The sequence below is a fragment of the Ovis canadensis genome, chromosome 1, assembly GCF_042477335.2.
Source record: "Ovis canadensis isolate MfBH-ARS-UI-01 breed Bighorn chromosome 1, ARS-UI_OviCan_v2, whole genome shotgun sequence".
Classification (NCBI taxonomy): Eukaryota; Metazoa; Chordata; class Mammalia; order Artiodactyla; family Bovidae; genus Ovis; species Ovis canadensis.
This window is the reverse complement of record NC_091245.1, coordinates 100,072,697-100,094,948: the sequence shown is the minus strand read 5'-3', so window position 1 is coordinate 100,094,948 and position 22,252 is coordinate 100,072,697. Positions and strand designations below refer to the sequence as shown.

At 40.2% G+C, this 22,252-nt stretch overlaps 1 protein-coding gene across 3 annotated transcripts in view; it reads left to right on the top strand.

Annotated features, from left to right (window-relative positions):
* RNF115 (ring finger protein 115) overlaps nucleotides 1-22,252 on the top strand; it is a 73,243-nt gene that overhangs the window by 1,552 nt on the left and 49,439 nt on the right. The window contains exons 1-2 of one of the 3 annotated variants that reach the window (XM_069602903.1): nucleotides 21,199-21,485; nucleotides 22,020-22,039. In XM_069602903.1, coding sequence (XP_069459004.1) covers nucleotides 21,369-21,485; nucleotides 22,020-22,039 — 137 coding nt within the window. In that variant the 5' untranslated portion in view covers nucleotides 21,199-21,368. Of the gene's footprint in view, nucleotides 1-20,921; nucleotides 20,981-21,198; nucleotides 21,486-21,986; nucleotides 22,040-22,252 lie in introns of those variants that run through there. The other 2 variants (XM_069602888.1, XM_069602892.1) reach the window with 2 other exon arrangements.

The following is a 22,252-nucleotide window of genomic DNA, read 5'->3' as shown; positions in this document are numbered from 1 at the left end:
GCTATGGCTGTGAAAAAATGTGCTTCTGCAGCAAGCTCGCCAGCTAAACACCCAAACCACACAGGCTTTTTTGGCTTGGGCTATATCTACCACAGGGAGACCCACCAGGATGAATGTTAATCGTGCCTTTGGCCAGTCATCTTTAGCTAGTTATGATTGTTTTTCTTCTTAGAAGTATCTGTGTTCAGCCTTAAGTCAGGGTGCCTAACAACTTCCTCAGTGTTTACAGCGTCTCTGATAAAATCTGTAAGAAAGCCTACTAAAGTGTGTCTGTATATCTTATTTCTTAGAAATACCAATGGAGGCCAGGGAAAAAGTGTCTAAAGGTATATAGCCTTTTTGCCTAAAGGTTGTGCTTTTTCAGGCTCTTACAGCATTTTCTTTCTTCACTATTTGCCCCACCCCCAATTTTGTAGTCATAGTTTTATCTACATGCTGTTTTAGTTTTGTTTGCTGCTTTTTGGCTGTGTTTACTTTTTGCCATGGACAGAGGAGCCTGGTGGGCTGCAGTCCATGGGGTCGCTGAGAGTTGGACACGACTCAGTGACTTCGCTTTCACTTTTCACTTTCACGCATTGGAGAAGGAAATGGCAACCCACTCTAGTGTTCTTGCCTGGAGAATCCCAGGGACGGCGGAACCTGGTGGGCTGCCATCTATGGGGTCGCACAGAGTCGGACACGACTGAAGCGACTTAGCAGCAGCAGCAACTTTTTGCCATACTGCTCCTTACTGCTAATCTCCATCTATCTATCTCAACTTCGTGTGTTTTTGATTTGGATCCTCTCAGATAAGAAGACAAATTTCTTTTAGAAAGGAGATACTAAGAAATGAGGGGGAAATCGTGAAGGGAATTTTATTTTTTATTTTTTCCTGGAGAAAAGTTTAATAACATGTATACCTCCTATATACAGGGGAGATGCCAGGGAAAACTGAATCTCTCCCTGAAATGACTTTTAAGCCATCCCTAGAAACAGAAGACTTTGGGGAAGAGGGGAAACCAGTTTTAGCAGATTATCATGCAAAACACGGTAAACAAGCGTGATTGTTTGCAGATTTAAGTCAGGACTTCTCCATTGATAAGAATTGAGATTTCATTGTCCTTGTATTTCTGGTGCAAAGAGGGACAAACCCTTACAGATGGAGATTTCTCTGTTGTTAAGTGTTCTTCACAAAAGGGCAATGGCTACTCAGTTTTTTTGAGATTTTAGAATGAAAATACTATTCAGTGGTATTGTTAGGTTTCAAAAAAGTCTTCATTCTAGAAGTGAATAATGATTTAGGAATTTTCTTTTTTTATTAAAAATGATTCCCTGTTTACAGTGAAAATGGTTTTAGTAAAATTTAGTGAATACTAAACTTGGATTTTATTTTTAAATTAATTAAATTTTTTGGAGAAAGAAAGAGTGGCTTTATTACTTTACCAGGCAAAGGGGGATAGTAGGCTAGTGCCTCAAGAACTGTGCCTTCCTCCCTGGTGAGTTGTTGTTCAGTCACTAAGTCCTGTCGACTGCAACCCTGTGGGCCGCAGCACTCCAGGCTTCCCTGTCCTTCACCATTTCCCGGAGTTTGCTCAAATTCAGGTCCATTGAGTCAGTGATGCCATCCTACCATCTCATGCTCTGTTGGCCCCTTCTCATCTTGCCCTCAGTTTTTCCTAGCATCAGTGTCTTTTCCAGTGAGTTGGCTGTTTTCATCAGGTGACCAAAGTATTGGAGTGTCAGTTTCAGCATCAGTCCTTCCAAGGATATTCAGGGTTGATTTCCTTTAGGATTGACTGGTTTGATCTTGCTGTCCAGGGGATTCTAAAGAGTCTTCTCTAGCACCACAGTTTGAAAGCGTCAGTTCTTCCTCTCTTAGCCTTCTTTATGGTCCAACTCTCACATCCGTACATGACTACTGGAAAAACCGTAGCTTTAATCATAGGGACCTTTGTCGGCAAAGTGATTTCTCTGCTTTTTAATACGCTATGTTTTTCTTCCGTATTAAAGACAGAAGTCTTTCTTCTGTCACAGCTTTTCTTCTAAGGAGCAACCGTCTTTTAATTTCATGGCTGCAGTCACCATCTGTAGTGATTTTGGAGCCCAAGAAAATAAAGTCTGTCACTGTTTCCATTTTTTTCCCCATCTATTTGCCATGAAATGATGGGACTGGATGCCTTGATCTTCGTTTTTTGAATGTTGAGTTTCAAGCCAGCTTTTTCCCTGGTGAGTAGGGAGAGGTTATGTAGTTGCTGCTGCTGCTGCTAAGTCGCTTCAGTCATATCCAACTCCATAGACATATGTGTAACACCATAGACGGCAGCCCACCAGGCTCCTCTGTCCCTGGGATTCTCCAGGCAAGAACACTGGAGTAGGTTGCCATTTCCTTCTGCAATGCAGGAAAGTGAAAAGTTAAAGTGAAGTCGCTCAGTCGTGTCCAACTCTTCACGACCGCATGGACTGCAGCCTACCAGGCTCCTCCATCCATGGGATTTTCCAGGCAAGAGTACTGGAGTGGGGTGCCATTGCCTTCTCCATTATATAGTTAGGCAGGGGTATATGATAAGGATCAAGGCAGTAACAGTCTTGCATTCTTCTGCAAGGTTTCAAGAGGGTAGGTTTGTGTGCAGGGTCTTCGGTGGTAAGTGTTCAGGTTTCCTAATCTTGATGAGCCTCTCTGGTTCCTTAATCTTGCCTCAAATGGTTCATTGGCTGCTCTTCCTTTGATTAGCAATTGTTTTGGTGTATGAAACTCAGAGAAGGTCATGGAGGCTGGAGTCTTGCCTATAAGAAATTGGGCACAAAACGGCCTCCATGTGCAGGAGCCCCACAGGACCCTGCTTGGCATCAAGCTGAAAGTGAACAGAGAAGGGTCCAGAGGCCTATGAACAAGTGCATCCAGGAAGCCACTGATAGCTTAAGAGGAAAGGAGAGGCAGATCACGTAGGCTGGGGTCTGAGTTAGGGAAGGTTTCATGGAGGTATTCCAGCCTAGAAGAATCAAGACAAGTGGACAAAGATGGGTCAGCATATTCCAAGTGGCCATCATGGTTGGCGCTTAGGCAAAAGCAGGGCGATTCATGCGCTCTATCCTTCTTCATTCAGGTCCGCTTCCTCTTGCCACTTTTCCTCTGATTGGCATTGGGTGAGTCGAGCCTTACAGCTGTCTTCTTTGCCGGCCCCAGATGAGTTAGGGAGGGAGAGGGTGAGTCCTCCTCTAAACTTGGATTTTAAAATAAAGGATTTTGATTATATGGTCTGAAGCCCTAGTATTTCAAGTTTATATTAAATATCATTGGGTAAATTGGTATTGTATTTTTTTGATCATCAGGTGATAGAGGAAATACTTAAGTAACTTAAAAGTTATTTTCAGAATACAGCAGAAGCTTCTGCCTCACCTGTCTATCCATTGAGATACACTGTGAAGCCAAGACTGATGGAGTTAAGCATGCAACACTTGAGAGATGCCCCTGAGGGAAGACTGGGTGGTGCCACAGAGGACTATGTCAGGCAGCTATACTCCATACTACCCTCTCCCGTTTTTAAATCAAGGTCAGGGAATATTACCTTATGAGATTAAATTCTGTAGAGTCATTGAACAGGTGAGATAAATCTTGCAGAGTAAACAACTTTTAGTATTGATGAAACTAGGGTGGTTCCTGAGTGTTTTATGGAGATCAGAGTATCCAGACCCAGAGAGACCCATCTCATTAAGGTCTGCAAGTGTATTACTCACTTCTGAGGCTTTGCCTGAAGAAAGTAGCCAACTTCTCTCCCTCTTCCGTCTCCTTATTATATCACCTTTGGACTAATCAAATGCCATCCTTATCAGTAAGTAATATTACCTAGTTTGTTTACCAGGTACTTTACAGATCCTTGTTTTTGTGCTATACTTGTAATGACTCTACTACAGGAAGACTTTCTAACCACCCCATAAGAGAAGCTAAAAAGTAGACTTCTTAAAGACTCTGTGATTCTTAAAACTCTTAAGTTCCCTGTCCTTGCTCTTTATCTTTTTAAAATTTATTTATTTATTTTTGGTTGCAGTGGTCTTTGTTGCTGTGTGTGGGCATTCTTCAGTTGTGGTGAGCAGGGCCTGCTCTTCGTTGGGGTGCATGGGCTTCTCATTGTGGTGGCTTGTTGCCGAGGCATATGGGCCTGGTATTTGTGGCCCAGGGGCTCAGTAGTTGGGCGAATGGACTTTTGTTCCTCTGTGACATGGAATCTTCTTGGACCAGGGATCCAACCCGTGTCCCCTGCCTTGACAGGCGAATTCCTATCCACTGTACCACCAGGGAAGTCTGACCTAGAGTTTTAAAAGTGCATGGTTCTTAGGAAGATCCTAGAATGGTGTCTTAAGTAGTATTAGTAGTTTTGTTGAACTGGAGGAAGGAATCAGTGATTTGAGCTGGATTTTATAGGTTTTAATTATTTACATTTCTTAAATTCTTCTATTGGTGACTTACCATCTAAAAAGTCTGCTTGGTTATCTAGCATCTTTCTGTGCTTTATAGCAGTTGCTTATTAAATGTCTCTTGAAATATTCTGAGTTGAATTGTTGTTTAGCTGGTAAGTTGTGTCTGACTCTTTTGCAACCCCACAGACTATAGCCTGCCAGGCTCCTCTGTCCATGGGATTTCCCAGGCAAGAATACTGATGTGGGTTGCCATTTCCTTCTTGAGGGGATCTTCCCGACCCAGGGATCGAACCTGCATCTTCTGCTTTGGCAGGCAGATTCTTTACTGCTAAACCACTAAGCTGAGCCATCAGGAAGCAAGCCCTTGAGTTGAATACCCAGTAGTTTTTTTTTTTTTTAAAGTAGTGGTGTTAATGGTATGAGATCTTTATCTAAAAGGCTTTGGTGGAACAAAATGCAAGCGCTGCCATGTGAAGTTTGAACATAACAATGTCAGTAATTATATTCCCTGCAGGGAGCTAGAAGAAAGACATGTGTGTTCTTATGGGTAGAAGGCTAGTTCTAGTCATGAAATTCTGCTGATAAATGGACTTTTATGTATATCTTGGGGAAATCTTGGGATTTTTTTTTTTCAGTATGAGGAAGAACAAAACCTTAAACTCACCACAGGTGAAATTCCTTATATTTTTAAGGGGAAGTAGCACTTTTTGGTTGCTAATACTTTTTGTTTCTTTATGTTTACTTGGCTTTTTATGACCTTTGCTTACATTAAGGGAGAGGATGCTGAGGCCTCTCAGACTGCCATCATATCAGAAGAGGAAAAACCATGTGGATTGTTTCTTATTCTCTCTAGTCAAATTAGAAGGGTCTGAGAATAAGAAGCCTGTGAATGCTGACTTCTTTTCATCTCTCCACACCTTAATTGATTAATAAAGGATATAATGTAGAGCAGTGGTTCTCAACTGGGGGCAGTTTTGCTTTTTAGGAGGAAATTTGGCAATGTCGATAGATCTTTTCTACAGCAGGATTGTTGTCACAACTGCGGGAAAGGGAGGGTTGCTAGCATCTAGTGGATAGAGGCTAGGGATGCTGCTAAACCTGCTTCAATGAACAGGGCAACCCCCACAGCAAAAAGTTATTGGGCCCAAAATGTTAAGAGCACTGTGGCTCAGGAACTCAGGTGTAGAAGGATAAAAGGATAGTCATTGTCTTGTGTCACTGGTGCTGAAGGTTTTGTCCTGGGGTAGCTTTGATTTCTAATTTTGGAATCCTATTGAGAATTTTCAGTGAGATAAAATTGAGATAATTTTAACCAAAACCCTGATGGGAGGGATTGCTTAGAAGGTAGTTAAGTGGTATTCTATTATAGCAGTATCTCTTGGGGTCACTTTCTCTCCTTGTGGTTACTGAGACCAGAGGAATTGGATCATGCCTCTCAAGTTACACACTGTGGGGCAACTTCTAAAAGTATCCAGATTTTTTTGTCAGTTGGAAATTAATTGAAGTAGTAACACAACATGTAACTTAGTAAGACATCTGGAAATTCCAGTTTGAAGACAAAGTAGAAAGCAGACACCAAGTCTAACTTTTAGTTTTTCTATAGCTCATCTTTGCATTAATTAGGCATTACTTTCTCTGTTTCTTTTAATGTTCTTGAAAGTTTTCACGAGCTTAGGAGATTTTGTGCTTAAAATTTTAGTTTCCCCAAATTCTTGGTCGAGTTGGTGAATTGAAGTTATCAAGCCTTGTTCTAGTAACTGTTCATAGGATTGAAGTTGAGTCATCTGACCCTCTCAGTTTGTCTTGGTGTATCCCACTGTAAAATAATACTGAGGTGTGCCTATTGAAAGCTTGAGTGGGCATTCAGAGAAAGGGAGCTATGTAATCTTTGATTGAAAGGTTGTGTAGGAATGAGCAGTCCTTATTTGTAGAGAAATAAGGCCTTTACCATAGTAGAAACATTTTAGGTGGTTCTTATAGTTTCACATAAAGAAGTTTAGGTTAGATTCTGAAAGATGTTTTTGAAATCTTCTTTTTTTTTAATTTCAGTTTGTTATTTCAGAGTTCCTTAGAGCTATACAGATGCATGTATAATAAATAGAAGTGACTGGTGATTTTAAACAGGCACACTTTTCTTGGATGTTAAATAGATTGCCCAGCCTCTTTCCCCAAAACAGTTAGTTTTGTTTTCCTTGAAAATCTGTTAAGGTAGTAATCACTTTACTTGATGAGTTCAACAGGTATCAACAGGAAGTAGGCAAGGTATCCTGTATTCACCTACTTGCCACTCACTTTGATGCTGTGCAGATCTGAACCTAAACTACTGTTATTTTGATTGCTGATATAGTGTGAAAACTATAATTGTACATTTACTTTTTGTTTAATAACATGTAAAAGGTAAAATCAGCAAAGTAGCTTTTACTGCTGTTTTTAATTTGCATATTTATGATTAAAAAATGTTTGGAAGTAATATTCACAAATAAGAATAATGAAAGTGTTTAATTCCCTAAACTTTTCAACCTTATTTTGCTGATCACTAAAACTATTGGCTTATTATTATTTTGTGCCAAATGTAGGTACTAATTCAGTTAGGGAGACTTGTTTTAATAATATACTAGCATTTTGTTTTAATAATATACTAGCATTTTGTTTCTTTTTTATTTGTTTTTGAAATGGAAAGTTTTATTTGGGCCAAACTGAGGATTTTAACCCTGAAACAGCCTATTAGAAAGCTTTGAGAACTGTTCCTTACTAGCATTCTGTTTTAGCATACAATCTGTATTCGGTGAGCAGATTCAGAGTTCCCAAGCTTTTTAATAAAGTTAGCAGTGTAACATTGGTCTTTCTCATCTTGCAACACTAGTGCTATAAAAGGATTCCAGAAATCTGTTACTGAGTGTGAATTAGCTCTGAACTTAAGTATTAAGTGATTGTCCCCCTGGCTGTTATTCAGGAAGAAAACCAATTTACAGAAACAAAAATCTACCATCAGGCCACAGTTTTTAGTGTTATACAAAGATAACCTATACAATTTAAATATTTGGAGAGCTGTGATTGAGTTCCAGGCCATTAGAACTGCCTTTATTTATGGTCTTATTCCCTAAGAATAGTAACATTCACAACGTTCATCATTTTGTTTCTTCATTCCAGACCTGAAAGGTTGACATTATCAGGGATTCCAAACAGGAATGTATAATTAACCAACTTTCTTTGGTTCATTGTGTAACAAGGCAGAAAATCAGGTCAGGAGACAAAGTGTTACTTGATATAATTTGATCAGATGGATGGACAAGAAGCCAGATTTTCTAAGGAAAAAAAAAAATTTGACTAAACTACCAAGAGTTATCAGAGATAAAGTTAACACAGTATAGCCAGAAAGGGTTTAGTTATAGTGTTCTTTGCTTGTTTACAGTAAAGGCAGCAAGAAGGGGAACAACTCAGTGGCATAGATATAAAATGGTAAATGATCCTAAAAGTTTGCCCTTAGTTCTATCATGTACCATCATAGTCTGAGGGAGAAGTTTGTCTTCTTACATTCAGTTTAGGCTGATAGACTCGTCTTACTTAAACTGACAACCTTCATTCATTCAGCAATTATCTTCTAAGCCCTACATTCTAAGCATTGTGCAGAAAGAAAAGCATACTTGGTGGGGAAAGAAAAATAACCTGGGATTAAAAGTCACTGAAATCATGTACAAAGTTTATGTTCTAATAATAAACTTCCACTTAGGGAAGTAAAGACATATAAAACAAACTTCTGTGAATATCCTGATTTTAATTATGGTTGTTGTTCAGTCGCTAGGTTGTGTTCTCTTTCACAGCCCCGTGGACTGTAGCCAGCAAGGCTTCTCTGTCCATGGGATTTCTGAGGCAGGAACACTGGCGTGGTTGCCATTTCCTTCTTGAGGGGATCTTCCCGACCCAGGGATAAAACTGGCATCTCCTGCTTGACAGGTGGATTCTTTACCACTGAGCCACCTGGGAAGCCCCCAAATCTTCAGTATTAACTCAATATAAGAGTTGAATGAATGAGACTTCTTGTTTTCCTGAAGGAGAGTTAGAAGAGACAAGTAAGTGAAGACAACATCTGTGTTCCAGTTTTACAGATGGAGAAACAGGTCTTCCCAAAGACCATGAACTGGTGGAACTGGAAATAGAACCCAGAAGTTCTGTTACTGACCTGGGTCTGTGGACTCATTAATCAATAGAAATTGATAAGAGGCCAGATGAGAAGTTCAGGCAAGGCTTTATTGGAACTTGTGCTTCAAGTAAGAAACAGACAACCCTGCTCGTTTTCTGAGGTGAGATGAGCTAGTGGTTCCTTAAATGAGGTAAGGGTATGGGTGAATGGGTGGGTTGGGCAGGAAGCATAGTTTAGGTGGCCTCCCCACGTCAGGTGATGCTGTGTGCAGGAACCATGTGCTTTTGTTCCCAACACCGCCTACATCTCCGAAAAGTCAGTCAGTGTGTGGCTTTTCTGTATCTTACTGTTCATAACTGCCCCAGCTGTGCGTTTATGGAATTACTTTTCACTTCAGTTCAGTCGCTTAGTTGTGTCTGACTGTTTGCAACCCCATGGACTGCAGCACACCAGGCCTTCCTGTCCATCACCAGCTCCCAGAACTTGCTCAAACTCTTGTCCATCGAGTTGGTGATGCCATCCAACTATCTCATCCTCTGTCCTCCCCTTCTACTCCTGCCTTCAATCTTTCCCAGCATCATGCTCTTTTCCAAAGAGTCAGTTCTTCGCATTAGGTGGGCAAAGTAGTGGAGCTTCAGTTTCAGCACCAGTCCTTCCAGTGAATATTCAGGACCGTTTTCCTTTAGGATGGACTGGTTGGGTCTCCTTGCAGTCCAGGGGACTCTCAAGAGTCTTTGCCAACTCTGCAGTTCAGAAGCATCAATTCTTCAGTGCTCAGCTTTCTTTATAGTCCAACTCTCATATCCATACACGACTGTTGGAAAAACCATAGCTTTGACGACACAGACCTTTGTCAGCAAAGTAATGTCTCTGCTTTTTATTTTATTTTATTTTTTTTCTTTCAATGCCATTCTCCCAAATCATCCCACCCTGTCTCTGCTTTTTAATATGCTGTCTAGGTTTGTCATAACTTCTCTTCCAAGGAGCAAGCATCTTTTAATTTCATGGCTGCAGTCACCATCTGCAGTGATTTTGGAGCCTAAGAAAATAAAGTCTCTCACTGTTTCCATTGTTTCCCTGTCTGTTTGCCATGAAGTGATGGGACTGGATGCCGTGATGATAGTTTTTTGAATGTTGACTTTTAAGCCAGCTTTTTCACTCTTCTCTTTCACTTTCATCAAGAAGCTCTTCAGTTCCTCTTTACTTTCTGCCATAAGAGTGGTGTCATCTGCATATCTGAGGTTATTGATATTTCTCCTGGCAATCTTGATTCCAGCTTGTGCTTCATCTAGGTCGCTATTTCACATGATGATTTCTGCATATAAGTTAAATAAGCAGGGTGACAATATACAGCCTTGACATACCCCTTTCCCAATTTGGAACCAGTCTGTTGTTCCCGGTCCAGTTCTAACTGTTGCTTCTTGACCTGCATAAAGATTTCTCAGGAGACAGGTAAGGTGGTCTGGTATTCCCATCTCTTGAAAAATTTTCCACAGTTTGTTGTGACCCACACAAAGGCTTTGATGTAATCAGTAAAGCAGATGTTTTTCTGAAACTCTTGCTTTTAGTTCCTTAGTTTGTCCAGGTGCAAGCACTCCAGTAAAGGGTCACAAGTCCCAGCCTATTTCAGATCTATTAACTTTGTTTTGGGGTTCCCTTGATGCAAAAACAAGACCAGGAGCTGACTGTGGCTCAGATCATGAACTCCTTATTGCCAAATGCAGACTTAAATTGAAGAAAGTAGGGAAAACCACTAGACCATTCAGGTATGACTTAAATGAAATCCCTTATGATTATATAGTGGAAGTGAGAAATAGATTTAAGGGACTAGATCTGATAGATAGAGTGCCTGATGAACTATGGATGGAGGTTCATGACATTGTATAGGAGACAGGGATCAAGACCATCCTCATGGAAAAGAAATGCAAAAAAAAGCAAAATGGCCATCTGAGGAGGCCTTACAAATAGCTGTGAACAGAGAAGTGAAAAGCAAAGGAGAAAAGGAAAGATATTGGCATCTGAATGCAGAGTTCCAGAGAATAGCATGGAGAGATAAGAAAGCCTTCCTCAGCAATGAATGCAAAGAAATAGAGGAAAACAACAGAATGGGAAAGATTAGAGATCTCTTCAAGAAAATTAGATACACCAAGGGTACATTTCATGCAAAGATGGGCTCGATAAAGGACAGAAATGGTATGGACCTAACAGAAGCAGAAGATATTAAGAGGTGGCGAGAATACACAGAAGAACTGTACAAAAAAGATCTTCACGACCCAGATAGTCAGGATGGTGTGATCACTCACTTAGAGCCAGACATCCTGGAATGTGAAGTCAAGTGGGCCTTAGAAAGCATCACTACGAACAAAGCTAGTGGAGATGATGGAATTCCAGTTGAGCTATTTCAAATCCTGAAAGATGATGCTGTGAAAGTGCTGCACTCAATATGCCAGCAAATGTGGAAAACCCAGCAGTGGCCACAGGACTGGAAAAGGTCAGTTTTCATTCCAATCCCAAAGAAAGGCAATGCCAAAGAATGCTCAAACTACTGCACAATTGCACTCATCTCATACGCTAGTAAAGTAATGCTCAAAATACTTCAAGCCAGGCTTCAGCAATACGTGAACCATGGACTTCCAGATGTTCAAGGTGGTTGTAGAAAAGGCAGAGGAACCAGAGATCAAATTGCCAACATGTGCAGGATCATGGAAAAAGCGAGAGAGTTCCAGAACAACATCTCTTTCTGCTTTATTGACTATGCCAAAGCCTTTGACTGTGTGGATCACAATAAACTGTGGAAAATTCTGAAAGATATGGGAATACCAGACCACCTGACCTGCCTCTTGAGAAACCTGTATGCAGATCAGGAAGCAACAGTTAGAAGTGGACATGGAACAACAGACTGGTTCCAAATAGGAGAAGGAGTACATCAAGGCTGTATACTGTCACCCTGCTTGTTTAACTTCTATGCAGAGTACATCATGAGAAACGTTGGGCTGGAAGAAGCATAAGCTGGAATCAAGACTGCTGGGAGAAATATCAATAACCTCAGATAAGCAGATGACACCACCCTTATGGCAGAAAGTGAAGAGAAACTAAAAAGCCTCTTGATGAAAGTGAAAGAGGAGAGTGAAAAAGTTGGCTTAAAGCTCCACATTCAGAAAATGAAGATCATGGCCTCCAGTCCCATCACTTCATGGCAAATAGATGAGGAAACAGTGGAAACAGTGTCAGACTTTATTTTTTTGGACTCTAAAATCTCTGCAGATGGTGATTGCAGCCATGAAATTAAAAGACACTTGCCCCTTGGAAGAAAAGCTGTGAGCAAGCTAGACAGCATATTCAAAAGCAGAAACATTACTTTGCCGACTAAGGTCTGTCTATTCAAGGCCATGGTTTTTCCCGTGGTCATGTATGGATGGGAGAGTCGGACTGTGAAGAAAGCTATCACCGAAGAATTGATGCTTTTGAACTGTAGTGTTGGAGAAGACTCTTGAGAGTCCCTTGGACTGCAAGGAGATCCAACCAGTCCATCCTAAAGGAGATCAGTCCTAGGTGTTCATTGGAAGGACTGATGCTGAAGCTGAAACTCCAGCACTTTGGCCACCTCATGCGAAGAGTTGACTCACTGGAAAAGACCCTGATGCTGGGAGGGATTGGGGGCAGGAGGAGAAGGGAACGACAGAGGATGAGATGGCTGGATGGCATCACTGACTCTATGGACATGAGTTTGGGGAAACTCCAGGAGTGGGTAATGGACAGGGAGGCCTGGCGTGCTGTGATTCCTGGGGTTGCAAAGAGTCGGACACGACTGAACGATTGAACTGAACTGATGCTTTAAAAAGGCAGAAAGTGTAACCTGGAATGTAAAAGAATAATCATAGGAGATTATAGAAAACTTAAGGGCTTCCCTGGTAGTTCAGCTGGTAAAGAATCTGCCTGCTCTTCAGGAGACCCCATTTTGATTCCTGGGTCGGGGAAGATCCACTGGAGAAGGGATAGGCTACCCACTCCAGTATTCTTGGGCTTTCCTGGTGCCTCAGATGGTAAAGAATCTGCCTGCAATGAGGGAGACCTGGGTTTGATCCCTGGGTTGGGAAGATCCCATGTAGAAGGGAATGGCTATTGACTCCAGCTGTGGCCTGAAGAATTCCATGGACTATATATAGTACATGGGGTTGCAGAGTCAGACAGGACTGAGCGACTTTCACTTTCTCTACGAGAAAAGCTGTGTGGTTGATGTTAGAGATGTAAGTTGACATGAAATTCATGGTGTGGTGGGTTCTAGCCTAAGCAGGAACTGTGGTGTGTTTCAAACAGTTTGCATTCCTAATCCTTCTAATTATGAGTTTCTCAATAATTTGCCTTGTAATACTCTAGAGAATATGACGGAGAAGGTGATGGCACCCCGCTCCAGCACTTTTGCCTGGAAAATCCCATGGACAGAGGAACCTGGTAGGCTGCAGTCCATGTGGTCACGAAGAGTCCGATACGACTGAGCAACTTCAGTTTCACTTTTCACTTTCATGCATTGAAGAAGGAAATGGCAACCCACTCCAGTGTTCTTGCCTGGAGAATCCCAGGGATAGGGGAGCCTGGTGGGCTGCCATCTGTGGGGTCGCACAGAGTCGGACACGACTGAAGCTACTTAGCAGCAGCAGCAGAGAATATGAAGAATAGAACATGACTGACTTAATATTGTGATCTTAGATTTGGATTCTGTCAAATGACATGGAAAATAGGCTTTTCTTTTAGCTAATATAAAAAACAGACTTTGTGAACACATAGAACAACAAAGTTGTGGAATTAGAAAGTAAATAGTAAGTTTTTATATTATATTTCATATCATGAATAAACATTGGATATAAATTTGTATAAAGTTAAAGGGTATATAAATTTCACAGTATGGGATTTAATATAAATAAGTCTTGGCTTGTAGGTTATTGTTTTACCAAGACCTCACATTTTGTGATGTTAGCCCATGAAATATAAGAAGGAAAATAAAATTATCCATTAAAACCATCCTTTCCTCCTAAAAACCACAGACACAAAAAGAAAAATCCCAAAAGTCCTTTTCACTTACATTCTGAGTGCCTTGTGTCTTCTAGGACTATTCTTCTCAGTGAGTAAACCTCAGGGCTAAACTGCACTTAGGGAGTTGTTCCTGATTCAGACTATTAATGGTGAAAAATACTTCTCTTTGTGGATATTTTTAGATGAAACAGGCAGTGGATCATCCAAAGTAGTTCATTCAAGTGTACCTGCTACTGAGTGTCTTCTCTGGAGTTTCATGTAGTAAATGTTCAGGCCCTGGAGGAAAGCAGTTAAGTTTGGAGACATGCATAGTGCCAGACCTATAGTGAGCCTTTAATTCACTTTTATCCTTGCTTTTGCCCTCCCCTCCAAAACCTATTATGCTTAAAATTTAAAACTCTGTAATCTGGATATATCAGGATGATATACTAAGACCAAGGCTTGGGTGTGGGAGGAGTGTAGAGTCAGAGACTGTTTGGTTCTTGTTTGATCTTCTTACAAATTCTCCTTAATTCATGGATGTTTCCCCAAAGGGAACTTAACATTACCTCTGAAAAAAAATTAGGAAAAATTAAAATGCCAAGTTAGCCATCTTAAGAAATGACCCAAGAGATAAATACTTAAAATCTAGTCTGGTTGTAATCTCAGTGTAGGGCAGGACTAAATTGTGATTGTAAGTAAGAAAATACAGCCAAGTAATTGTGTATTATATTCTAACAGGAGAAAGAATGTATCTATTAGAAGAAGGTGTGGAAATTGTAGATCATGAGTGAAAGAATAGAAAAAAGAGTCAGAGGTGAACATATGCTGTTTTCTTCCTGCCCAGAGGGAGAAGAAACACAGATCATTGATTTTGAGAATCTGGCTTATGCTGATTGTGGAAATGGATATATTAGGCTATCTTAGCCTGATGACACAGGTGATTATAATATGGAATAACTACAATAGCTATATTATATGTCTAATGTGGCAATCATTGAATTAGGTAATTTGCAAACAGCATAACGTTTATAATAATACAACTAATAAATAGAGATTTGAGTGTAGAATTCAGGTCTGTGATTCCTCTACTCATGTGTCTTTCCTCTCAGGTAGAATTATCTATTGAGGAAGACTGTGCTGAATAGTAAAAGTAAATGAGCCACTCGGTAACTCTTTTTGTTGAAATTAAGTTGACATTCTGGTTTTTATATACATGGCCTCTGAATTTGGGTTTATGTGAATCTTCCTCTTACGAGACAGGTCTTCTCTGAGTGCTAGATTAAATTTCTGATCTTGTAAGATAGAAGGTTTCAGACCCTGGATTGTATGTTCATCAGGGTAATGCTCTCCTGTTAAGGGAAGGAGGGGTCTGGAAGGTTGCTGAATCTCCCAAGTCCTGATTTGGCCTTGACATAAACTTTTCTATTCAATCATCAGCAAATTATAGTTCCTATTCCTTTCTTTAAAAGAGTAATTATTGTCAATCAGTGAGGTGTAATGAAAAGAATATGGGGTTTTGAATTCAAAAAAGACCAAGATTCAAAACTCTCATCCCTTGGTCAATATTCTGGTTTTCTGTTACTGCCTAAAAAGTCACCCCAAACTTTAGTGACTTGAAACAGTTATTATATTATCTTTCATGTTCTTATGGATTTACAAAGTTCAGCTCGTCAATTTTCACTTGAGATCTTTCATCTGTTTGTAGTCCACAAAACTGGAGGGAGCCGTCTGAAGGCCCTACTGGGATGGACTTCCAGGGTAGTTATTCCCTCTTACAATCCAGTCCTTCGGTGATGTCTCAGTGCTCATCTCTGTGACCTCTCTGTCCAGCAGAGTTGTTGTTTAATTGCTAGGTCATGTCTGACTCTTTGTGACCCCATTGACTGCAGCATGTTGGGCTTCCCTGTCCTTCACTATCTCTTGGAGTTTGCTAAACTCATGTCTGTTGAGTTGATGATGCCATCCAACCATCTCATCTTCTGTCTCCCCTTTCTCCTCCTGCTCTCAATCTTTCTCCGCATCAGGGGCTTCTCCAGTGAGTCGACACTTTGCTTCAGGTGGCCAAAGTATTGGAGCTTCAGCATCAGTCCTTGCAATGAATGTTCAGGGTGGATTTCTGTTAGGATTGACTGGTTTGATCTCCTTGCTGTCCAAGGGACTCTCAAGAGTCTTCTCCAGCACCATAATTCAAAAGCATCAATTCTTTGGCACTCAACTTTGTGGTCCAACTCTTATATCCTTATATGATTACTGGAAAACCATAGTTTGACTATACAGACTTTTGTTGGCAAAGTTATTATGTCTCTGCTTTTTAATATGCTGTTTAGGTTTGTCATAGCTTTTCTTCCAAGGAGCTAGTATCTTTTAATTTCTTGGCTGCAGTCATTGACTGAAGTGGTTTTGGAGCCCAAGAAAGTAAAATCTGTCACTGTTTCTACTTTTTCCTCTTCTGTTTGCAGTGAAGTGATGGGACTGGATGTAATGATGGTCTTTTTTTGAATATTGAGTTTTAAGCCAGGCTTTTCACTTTCTTCTTTCACCTCATCAAGAGGTTCTTTAGTTCCTCTTTGCTTGCTGTCCAGCAGAGTAGCCCAGACTTGTGTGACTGCTCAGTTCTTTAAGACTCAGAAAGCAGAAACTGTTAGGCAGTTAAGAACATTGTCTGGAATTAGCTCAGTATCCTATAGGTAAAGAAGTCATAGGGCTCTCCAGATTCAGTGATGTGGTTCTTAGAACTATGTCTGGGATCACGAAGAGAGAACTTGTACATTTCTCTACTCTAAATCAGTGTGATTCTTGCTTCAAGTCTCTCTTCTGTCTTCCCAATTATGATATCTACCTTCTGAAATTATTTTCTTTTTATCACAGTTCTAAACATCATTGAAAGTTCAGGATCAGTGTAGATGACCCTTTAAAGACCTTACTTACTCCATGGTGGGAATGTAAATTGATAACTCACTATGGAGAACATTATGGATAGTGCTTAAAAAACTAGGAGTAGAATTGCCATATGATGCAACAGTCCCACCATTGGGCATATACCCTGAGAAAACCATAATTGAAAGAGCCATATGTGCCCCAGCTTTCATTGCAGCACTATTTACAATACATGGGACATGGAAGCAACCTAGAGGTCCATCGACAGATGAATTAATAAAAAGTTGTGGTACATACATACAATAGAATATTAGCCATAAAAAAGACTACATTCAGTCCTATTGAGGTGGATGAATATAGAGCCTGTTATACAGAGTAAAGTAAGTCAGAAGGAGAAAAACAAATATCATGTATTAACACATATATATGGAATCTAGGAGCCTGTTTGCAGGGCAGCAGTGGCGACGCAGACATAAAGAACAGACTTGTGGACACAGTGAGGGAAGAAGTGGGTGGGGCCAACTGAGAGTGTAGCGCGGAAATATAACTTACCATATGTAAACTAGATAGTGAAAATTTGTTTTATGATGCACTGAGCTCAAATCAGGTGCTCTGTGACAGCCTAGGGGGGTGGGATGGGGTAGGAGGTGGGAGGGAGATTTAAGAGGGAGGGGACATAATGTGTACCTATGGCTGATTCATGTTGGTATATGGTAGAAACCATCACAATATTGTAAAGCAATTATCCTCCAATTAAAAATTTTAAAAATACATGTATAATATTTCTATATATACTTAATGTTGATTATGAAATAAATGTGATTCAGTTCAGTTCAGTCGCTCAGTCGTGTCCGACTCTTTGCGACCCCATGAATCGTAGCACGCCAGGCCTCCCTGTCCATCACCAACTGCTGGAGTTCACTCAGATTCACGTCCATCTAGTCAGTGATGCCATCCAGCCATCTCATCCTCGGTCGTCCCCTTCTCCTCCTGCCCCCAATCCCTCCCAGCATCAGAGTCTTTTCCAATGAGTCAACTCTTCGCATGAGGTGGCCAAAGTACTGGAGTTTCAGCTTTAGCATCATTCCTTCCAAAGAAATCCCAGGGCTGATCTCCTTCAGAATGGACTGGTTGGATCTCTTTGCAGTCCAAGGGACTCTCAAAAGTCTTCTCCAACAGTTCAGTTCAAAAGCATCAATTCTTCGATGCTCAGCCTTCTTCACAGTCCAACTCTCACATCCATACATGACCACAGGAAAAACCATAGCCTTGACTAGATGGTCCTTAGTCGGCAATGTAATGTCTCTGCTTTTGAATGTGCTATCTAGGTTGGTCATAACTTTTCTTCCAAGGAGTAAGCGTCTTTTAATGTTTCAGCTTTAGCATACAATAATAATTGTATAATTATTACACCACCTACCATAGCTGTATCTTGGACTTCGTGATCATCCAGAACATTGCTTCTTTTGAAATCTTAGGCTTTACTATCCCATGGGCAGGCCCCAACTTCTTAAACTTCCAGCTCTTTTAGTTGTTTACTTTCACGCTAACCATTCTCTGATTGTATTAGATTCTGCTACTTTGACTCCTAGTTGTGAGGTGTGTGGCAAGAAGTTTCATGTTTGTTTATTCAGTAAATATTTATTGAATACCTGACTGTTTTAGGGATATAATGGTAAACAAAATTGATCTGAACCCTGCCTTTATGAAACTTAAAGCTTTCTGAATGGTTACAGACATTAAGAAAGAATTAAACAAATATATAATTACAAACTCTGATAAGTGCTATAAAGGAATGAATTAGGAGCCATAAGGAGAAAATAAGAAGAGGAGAGGACTTCCCTGGTGTTACAAGTGGATAGGAATCTGCCTGCCAATGCAGGTGACACAGGTTCAGTTCCTGGTCCAGGAGAATTCCACATGCTGCAGAGTAGCTAAGCCTTCTGCACCACAACTGCTGAAGCCTGTGTGCCTAGAGCCTGTGCTCCGCAACACGGGAAGCCACTGCGATGGGAAGCCCATGCACTGCAACGATAAGTAGCCCCTGCTTGCTGCAACTAGAGAAAACTCACAGCAACGAAGACTCAGTGCAACCAAAGATAAATAAATTCTTTTTAAAAAGAGGAGGAAAGCACTTTAGACTGAATAGTGAATGAGGGGCTTTCCAATGTGACCTCAAAATGGAGACCTAAAAGACTGGAAGTCCCTTACCATGCAAAGAGTTAGGGGAATAGTGTTTTCAGTTGTAGGAGCAGAATGTGTGAAAGCTTGAGGCAGGGATCAGCTTGATGAGTTAGAATAATTGAAAGGTCTTTGTGACTGGAATTCACTGAGGCAGGTAGCCTGAAATGAGGTTGCAAAGTTAAACAGGGGCCGGCTGAATCAAGGCCTTGCAAGTCATTTTTAAGAGTTTGATTTTATTCTGAGTGTTTCTGGAAATAGTTGAAAGGTTTTAAGATGGGATGATATGGTCTGTTTTATGTTTTAGAAAGATCATTCTGACTTTATCATGCAGAACAGATGGGAAGAGGCTGGAAGAGAAGCAGGAGAGCACTTAAGAGGGAACTTATTCATTGTTTAGAGCTAGTGCTGGCTTGGGTTATGATGGTGTGGCAAAAAGGCAAGGAGTAGATTTGAGAAATGTGTTTTTTAATTGATTTTTTTCTTTTTAACTTTAAACATTAAAATAGATTTAAGGTTAGCCTTCTAAAGGCCATCTCACTTGCTTTCAGGTAACTTTCTTTGTGGGAGAGAAAGGAATGTAGTTACTGCTACCTTGGAGGATAGGGGATGAGGAGCAGAGGGAGGGGCTCAGGAATTTATATGTTCTCCAGGTTGTTACCTGCCTGGAGTAATTCACAGTATGCCCATTATTAGTGTTTCTCATCTTTCATGTGTGTAGAGAAGAAAAAAGGTTGAGAGTTTCTGCTCTACAGGATAAATTTCATGGCAATCTGAAGTTTTCCATAGCCTGATTTCAGCCTGCCTATTCACACTCATCATACCATTCCCCTCCAACCACCATGCATGCTGTATTCTATTGTTACGATTTTTAAGTCATAATTTCCTTTTTTATTGAGCAGATAGACTAATATTTTAAGTCTGTTTCCGATAAAGCTTTCCCTGATTCCCTCAGGAGAACTTTGGTATTTTGTTTATATTCCCAGTATGCATTGCTTAAAGCAATTGTTTTATTAAATTTAAATGTTTTTATTGTATTGACTGCTTACCAAACTAGTCTTCTTGACAGAAGGGATTGATTTTTTTCTTTATGCCTCTTTTAAGAAAGCATTTGAATGTTCGAGTTACATTTCTGACTGTCTTTGTTTGAGTAGGCAAACACAGCTTACATTTCCTTCTGATAAGACAAACTTTGGGGTTTAGAAAATGTAGCGAGCAAGAAAATAGTTGAAGATGTCTTTCCCAGGTCTATTTTAATAGGTATTAATAATTAAAATATACTTTTTAAAATTGTGGTAAAGCAACCTTAGAAGTACATTCTTTCTTATCAGCCCCAATGTGTTCAGTCACGTCCAACTCTCTGTGACCCTATGGACTGTAACCTGCCAGGCTCTTCTGTCCATGGGATTCTCCAGACAAGAATTCTGGAGTGGGTAGCCATTGCCTTCTCCAGGGGATCTTCCTGACCCAGGGATCGAACCCCAGTCTCCTGCATTGCAGGCAGATTCTTTACTGTCTGAACCATCCAGTTAGATCCTTGGAGTGGAGAAATCCATCAAGATAACCCAGAAGTTCTAGACACAGATAATTGGCCCAAAAGCTTGATATTTAATTAAAAGAAAGATTCCTGGTAGTGAAGGAAATAGAAGTTGATCTAATGGAATTATTCTGGTTATTATAATTAACATGTCTATAGAATACCTGAGAATATTTAAGTTTTATTTGGAACCGTTGATGATCAAAAAATAGGTTAGAAGTGTTGCGAAACTTCACTGTTAAAAAAAAAAAAACTTCACTGTAAATTCCTAGTCTACAAATTGATCTATTCTGTGATTCAGTTTATGTCTCCTGTCATTGTTTAGAGCCAGTGCTAGCTTGGGTTATGATAGTGGGGCAAAAAGGCACGGAGTAGATAAAGGAAAAAAATAGTATAGCAGAAAAAAACAGCAATTTCTATACCCATTGAGTATTATAATCTTTTACTGCTCTGATACATCTCTTGGAGCTTTTTCACTAGATTTGAAGAGAAAATTAGATAATGAACTCATTACAGTTAAAATAAAGTTCAAGTTAAAAAAACCAAACTTTGACATTCTTCCCTTTTAGCTTTCACTGGGAATCACTTATGAAGCCATTCTATAATTATCACGTGGAATTCATTACTTGCCGGAGTATAACAGAAAAAACTATCCTGGGAGTCAGCAAGTACAAACAACATTTCACAACATCAGCTTGTGTACCGCATATTGTTCTGTAACTGTATACTTAGCTTTCTGGTGAAAGACTCTCATTTATGTCTTCCTTTCTTTTATAGGAATATACTTGTCCCAGATGTGAATCAGGTTTTATTGAAGAAGTGACAGATGATTCCAGGTATAGTACAAGCCCATGAATAAATCAAGCATTCTGTTATCAAAATTATGTTTTTTAGCATCAACTGAATGAATATAAAGAAATTTGTTTTATAACTTACACTCTTTGTTGAGAGAGAGAAGTAGCAGGGCAAAGAGGAAGAAAAATGGGAAGATTAGGAAAATATTGTGATAGTGCTAAGTCACTTTAGTTGTGTCCGACTTTGTGCAACCCCACAGACTGTAGCCCACCAGGCTCCCCTGTCCCTGGGATTCTCCAGGCAAGAACACTGGAGTGGGTTGCCATTTCCTTCTCCAATGCATGAAAGTGAAAAGTGAAAGTGAAGTCGCTCAGTCGTGTCCGACTCTTCGAGACCTGATGGACTGCAGCCTACCAGACTCCTCTGTCCATGGGATTTTCCAGGCAAGAGTACTGGAGTGGGTTGCCATTGCCTACGATAGTAGGTGTCTTAAGATCTACTGTGGCATTCCTGGGAAACCTCTGTATCCCTATCAGAGTAAATTTGGTGAGTTTTCATATATTTTCTGAGACTTTGGGGTTTCCCTTGGACTATTGGTTTTTAGTGACTACTCTGTTGCTTGAAGGTAGATTGCTCTTATACCCATTTGGTGGGCTGGGGAGCAACTTCTGACAAAGATTACCTAGCAAGATAAACAGGCTGTTCTAGCCAGGGAAACTGAGTTGTGATTCTTGAGGAAGCTTTGGGTCCCTTGTGCTTATTAGGATTATTGTGGTTAAACATACCATCTTGCTACTGTAGTATTAGTGTGTTGGTAATGCTTGAAACTGGCTCTTGTTGCTCTTACTGATGGTATAAAACCTATAAAAGGGGAAAGTTATTTCTGAAAATGACACTGTTACATATTCCTTCTTGGTTAATATGAGTAAAGCTATGAAAGTGTAATAAAAAGTAGAATAGTGTTGATAGGAGGGCTTCTTTTAATATTGGAGTGACTTTGGGGGTTTTAATGGCAGTAAATAATTCCTTTACTGTTGCTGTTGGCAGAATATAAAGTTGAAGTTCCCCTTCCACAACCAGGAAAAACTACACATTTTACAGTATGTACAATTGGTTTAATTTTATTAATGATCAGTGATTATATGTATAATCTGACCTGGAGCTTCTGGGGCAACATATGGCATGAAGATCTAGTTTGCTACAAACACTTGATGTAATCTTGGTTTTAAATAACACAATACCAGCTCAATCTATAAGATTAGCATGATGGCAAAATTAGCAATTTTGTGTGGATGGCATGCTAACTTGGGATA